The 5,446-nt window shown below is 59.0% G+C and overlaps 1 protein-coding gene across 1 annotated transcript in view; it reads left to right on the top strand.

Annotated features, from left to right (window-relative positions):
- Positions 1–65: 65 nt before the first annotated feature.
- LIN28A (lin-28 homolog A) overlaps positions 66–5,446 on the top strand; it is an 11,068-nt gene continuing 5,687 nt past the window's right edge. Inside the window, exon 1 of the mRNA XM_027903929.1 lies at positions 66–241. Coding sequence (XP_027759730.1) covers positions 164–241 — 78 coding nt within the window. The 5' untranslated portion in view covers positions 66–163. The remainder of the gene's footprint in view (positions 242–5,446) is intronic.

Here is a 5,446-nt window from a genome sequence, read left to right as displayed (position 1 = left end):
GGGGGGACCAGGCTCGGCTCCCCCAGCCCCACGGCTCAGCGGCTCCGTGGGTCTCTCGCCAGGTGCGAAGCCGGGCGAGGAGCCGGCCGGAGACTCTCCCAAGCCCGAGAACGAATCCCAGCCCCTGCACGGCTCCGGCATCTGTAAGTGGTTCAACGTCCGCATGGGCTTCGGCTTCCTCTCCATGACCGCCAAGGGCGGCGCGACCCTGGACTCCCCCGTCGATGTCTTCGTGCACCAGGTATGGGGCCGGATCCCGCGTGGGGTCCTGGGGAGGGAAGGGGGTGCAACCCCCAGCACCCCCCGGAGGATGCGAGGCGGGATGGGGACCCCCCCGCCGCACCCACGCGAGAACGGGGGTCCCTCCGTGGCGGCGCGGGGTCCATCCGTGATCCCCCGGGCGGGTTTCACCCGGAGCCAGGCGGGTGGAAGGGCAGGCACGGCCGCAGCCCCGGGGCTCGTCCTCGGGGACCGACCCTGTAAGCTGATCCCGAGCGATTTCATTTTCCCATCGTTGTTCCCTGAGGAGCCCCTCGGGGCCGGATCCAGGGGAGCAGGTGCCCGCGGGGCCGGGCGGGACGTGCCGGAGCGTGGACGCTGCTCGCCCCGTGGAGGGACACGGGGACGAGGCGGTTTCCCCCCCGGTACCCGCTCCTGGGAGCGCCGAGCCTGGCAGGGATGCGGGATTGCGCTTTCCCCCACCGGAGCTCATCCCCGGGAAGGGGGATCTCTGCCCCAGCCCCTTGTCCCACTCGCGGGTGGCACAAAGGCGTGCGGGGTCGGGTGTGTGTCCCTTTGGGTCCTGTATGACAGTGACAGCCTCGTGTCCGGGTTTGACCCTGCTGAGCGGGGAAGGCCCACGCGTGTCGGTGATGACCCTGCGCCGAGGGAAGTCGTGGATTCGGGGCTGCAGCTGCTTGAACCCCCCGGCCCCGGCTTGCGGGGGAGGATCTGCCGGGAGATCCCACGCAGGGGCTGGGGAAAAGATTTGGTGAGGGTGCCCAAACCGGGGCCAGCACCGGGAGGGAGATGTGGGGCTCAGCACCAGCTCGTGTGGACGGGGGGTCTGTGGGGTGAGCGTGGCCCTGGAACAGCAGCTGCCGTGGGGCCGGGGAGCAGAGTGAGCACGAGCAAAGGGGGCTCGGGTGTTTTTGGAGCAAACACGGGAGGGGTTGTGGGTGCAGCTCGGAGTACAGAACTCCAGGGAGTCTCTGGAGCAGCTGCCTTCAGGGGCTGCTGCTCTCCATGGGCCCAAATCCCCCCCAAACTGGGTATGTCCTGCAATCTGGGGGTGCAGGACAGAGCCTCTGGGCTGTGAAGAGCTCCTGGTGGTCTCTCCCCCCCTACCCACGAGTGGGTGCTCCGGGGCAGGGCTGTGGTGACTGGGCAAGCGAATGATGACCAGGGGAGAGGCAAATCCCTCCTCCCTCAGCTGTGGCGTGGGCAAAACGCCTTGTTAGGAGTTACTATCCCAGGCCAGGACACAGATGGTTTTGGAGGCAAAGGCTCCAAATCGGCCAGGGAAAACCAGATCCTGGTGCTCTCCAGAGAGCAAATGGGTCTTTGCATCTCAATGTAGCACAGCGGGACCCAGTGCCCCTGGGGAGAAGCCTCCCGCCCTTCTCCTGGGGGTTTATTGCCCCCAGACAGTCTGGTTTCCTGATTGCTTTTGCTCACATTCCTGCAGGAAAAGAGAATTAACTGGGGTGTCTCTGCTGGGAGCATCCCACTGCCCGGGGAGAGCTGCAGCCTCCCGGTGCCCCCCATTTTGCAGGGCTGGGGGAACCGTGGGGTCCCATAAGCAGGTGTTGCAGCATTTGGGAAATACAGAGAATACTGGGAAAAAGCAGGTTATTTTGGGTAGCAAGGGGTGTGGGGGGGTTCTCCTGCTGAGGTGAAGGGCAGGGTGGTCCCAGTGTGGGGCTTTGCCCCACCACAATCAGGGCAGCTTTAAGTTGATGGAGAATCTCTCTGCTGTGTTGGGCTTTGCCTCCTGCCCCCACTTCGCTGGTGGCACAAAGTTGCTGCTGCCCTGCAGCGAATCGGCCAGAGCTGATGCCGGCGGCTCTCCCACTGCCGATCATCCCTCCCTCAACCCTGGCCTCCTCCTTGGAGAGGGACCAAACTCAGGCTCCCACCACAGCCTCGCTGATTTTGGGTGGCTCTCGGGGAATCGGGCCCTTCTGCCGATGCTCTGTCCCCATCCCAGCATCCGGGCGATTCCCGGGAGCCGCTGTTGGCTCCACTCCCCGGGGAGGGAGTCAGGACCGGGAGGGCAAAAGCCAGGATCAGGCAGAGGGGACAGCACTCAGGGCGTGGGGTGCCCTGCCCAGCACCCACCGCCCGACCCACACAGGGTACCCTAAACCAGCCCTTGGGGCTTAACACCCCAGAGCCCCCCAAAACCCCGGTCCTTCCCCTCTTCATTTACATATGTGAATGATGACCCACAGGAAGTAATTGTGGGAGAAAGAAGGGAATTGGCCTCTTTAGATCTATTAAATCACTTTATTACAGGAACCAGGTCTGAATGGCCCCTCTCTGCAGGGAGCGCGTCTCCATCTCCCTCTGCCTTTATCTGATCACAAAGAGATTAAAATCTCGGTAGGACAGGAGACTAACAGGGCTCCTCGGGGCTGCCTTTCCCTCGCATTGTGAGCTAAAAATGAGGCATTTGGGTTCAAATGCCTCCCCTGGACACTGGAGATGGATTCATTTGGGGGCTGCGAGGACACAGAGGGGATAAAGCACAGAGGAGCAGAGCAGGTCGTCCCAGAGAGGTGAAGGGCTGAGCAGCACCCGTGAAGGGGTTGGGGGTCTTGAGGTGGCAGAAATTAGGCTGGTGATGGTGAAGACCCTAAAGCTGCAGTGGTCCCCTCGGGACGCAGCTCCTGGGCTTTGGGCATCACAGTGTGGGGCTGCCAGGGAAGGCAACCTGGAAAGAGGGAGAGGAGAAAATTGGGGCACCCTGTGGCCCCAAGGCTTGCTGCTGCTTGTTGGAGCTAGAGGAGTGAACACTGAGCAGCAGGGCTGGGATTTGGGGATGGGGCCTGGCTGAGAGGAGAAGGGGCTGTCCAAGCCCTGGGAATCACTGCTCTCCACAGCTTGGCTCCGTGTCTCCAAGCGTTTCTCCAAACCAGCAGGCCTAAATCCTTGATAAAGGCAGACAGTTGGGTTTTTTGGTTTCTCCTTATGATTTTGGGCACTGCTGGGACCCCACGGCTGCAGGGTGTTCGGTCACTGGTATCTCTGTGACGTGGTCCTGTGTGTCCTTGCTGTGCCATCCCTGCCGGGATGTGGCACTGCTGCCCTGCCCGAGTGCCCAGGGCAGTATGGAACTAGCTGGGCACATCCCAGCACGGGAGAGACTTCAGTCCCCCTGTGATCCCTGGGGTGCTGCCATCCCCGGGAGCCTCGTGGGGGTCGGGGTTGGTGGAGGGGCTCCATCCCCACCCAGCCTGGCAGGGGTGGGATGGAGATGGATGGCAGCTCCTTGGGCATGGATTTTGGCTGAGCTAACCTGGGCTGTCACCCACCTGTGCTCCTGCCATCTGCCTGTGTGTGGCCATGATAACAATAACAATAATAATAATAATCCACGTGAGCATGACATGAGGTCCTAAAAAAAAAAAGGGAAAAAAAAAAAAACCAAACAACACATGTTTGGAGGCAGCTCCATCCCTGACTGCTCAGGAGAGCAAAGGGGCAGTTACTCTGTCAGGGAGGGTCCAACCTTTCCTTAGGGTCCCCTGCTGCTTTCCCTCTGGGCTGGGGGCAGGATCCGAGCACCAGAACCCTCGGGAAGAGATCATGGAATCACGGACCAGTTTGGGTTGGAAGGGACCTTTAAAGGGACCTAAAAGTCCTGCAGTGAGCAGGGAAACCCACCCCACCACCACCAACCCCCCCCCTCTGGAGATCCCCTGGGGTAGAAATGCTCGTTGGAATCTCTGCTTCTCAGGGGGAGAGGGGTAGGAGCAATTTCTTTGGTGTTCTTTTTTTTTATTATTTTGTGGGGGTTGTTTTTTTTTTAATTTTTATTTTTTTTTTAAATAACCGCTGGAATAGAATTGTATCGAGCCGCTCGTGCGCCGCATCCTGAGGGAAATAGTGAAAGAGAGCTGCTTTATTCCACCCCTGAAACTCCCTCAAGACGCTCACACACACACACACACAAAAAAAAAAAAGCCTCCTGTCTCTGTCTAAAGATTAACTGATGGCCGCAGGCACATCCCTTCCCCCAGCTCCCCCTCCCTGCCCCAGGGAGAGAAAACACCCTGGAATGGTCTCTTAGATAATATGGCCCAAATGAATGGGATTGCTCCCGGGATAGAGTGGGGATGGAGGAGCTGGGGAGGGCCGGGATGGAGCTGGGGAGGGCCGGGATGGAGCTGCTGCCCCGGAGAGCCTCTGTCCCTGCCGCTCCCGGGTTCAGGTCCAGCTCCGACGTTTCCTTTTCCCTGTTTACTCGCACCTAAGAATCAGCGGGAAAAGAAGCCAAAATCACCACTGGAAGATGTGCCGCGGCTCCCGGCCACGTTCCTGGTTTAATATGGGAGAACAAAATTAATACTCGGCCCCTGATCCCAATTAGCTGCCCCTGGGAAGTGCAGGAGGGTTTTGGTGGGGAAAAATACAACCGAAGGAGCTAAAAGGATTTAGGACAGGAAACTGATGGATTAAACTCTGTGGTAGATACTTTTTTTTTTTTTTAAACCCCCTTTCCCCAGAATTGGTACTTAGAGTTTAATGTTACTGGCTTATGGTGGAGAATTAAGAGCAAACATAGTTTCTTTGGCAGGAAAATGGCTTTATTTTGATTTTACTTGAACTGGGAGGGAAAAAACCTCGGGGATATTGCACCAAGGAGACACTGGAAAGATGTGCTAATGTTCTGTTAAATCCCCTGTGCTCTTCCCGAGGGCTCCCACACCCCTCTCCCTCTTTATCTCTGCACCAACTCCCTGGAGCTGAGGCAGCAGCATCCACGAGCTGCTCCCACGGGAGCTTCAGGAAGGGATTGGGGTGATTCCTGCTCTGAGCCCCCTACGTGTGTGAGCCCACAAACAGTCCCTGGAGCTTCTGGCACCGGGATAAGATTTGCTGTGTGATCTGGGGACAGGGAAAGGCTTTGCTCAGGGATGGATCCAGGCACAGACTGGGAAGGCGAAGGGACATTTTCCTGGTGGTCAGTGGTGGGGAGCTGAGCTGGCTCTGCTGTGCCAGGGTTTGGATCACCACTCCACATCGGCCAAAATCTGCTCTGGGGGCTGTTTGCCATCGAGCTGTGCCCTGCAGAGGTCACCACCAGTGTGGTACCCGCAGTGATGGGGCACAGGACAGGCCTCTTGAGGGCTCAGCCATCCCTGCGCCACTTTTCCTGACCCTGCTCTTCAGAGTGAGGGAAGCTGAGTCACTGCAGTGGGGTTGGGCTCCCCCAAAAAGC

Source organism: Empidonax traillii, unplaced genomic scaffold (genome assembly GCF_003031625.1).
Source record: "Empidonax traillii isolate 1590-97213 ecotype Southwest subspecies unplaced genomic scaffold, ASM303162v1 scaffold1000:size392382, whole genome shotgun sequence".
Lineage (NCBI taxonomy): Eukaryota > Metazoa > Chordata > Aves > Passeriformes > Tyrannidae > Empidonax > Empidonax traillii.
The sequence above is the reverse complement of the archived record's forward strand: the minus strand, read 5'-3'. Positions and strand labels throughout refer to the sequence as shown.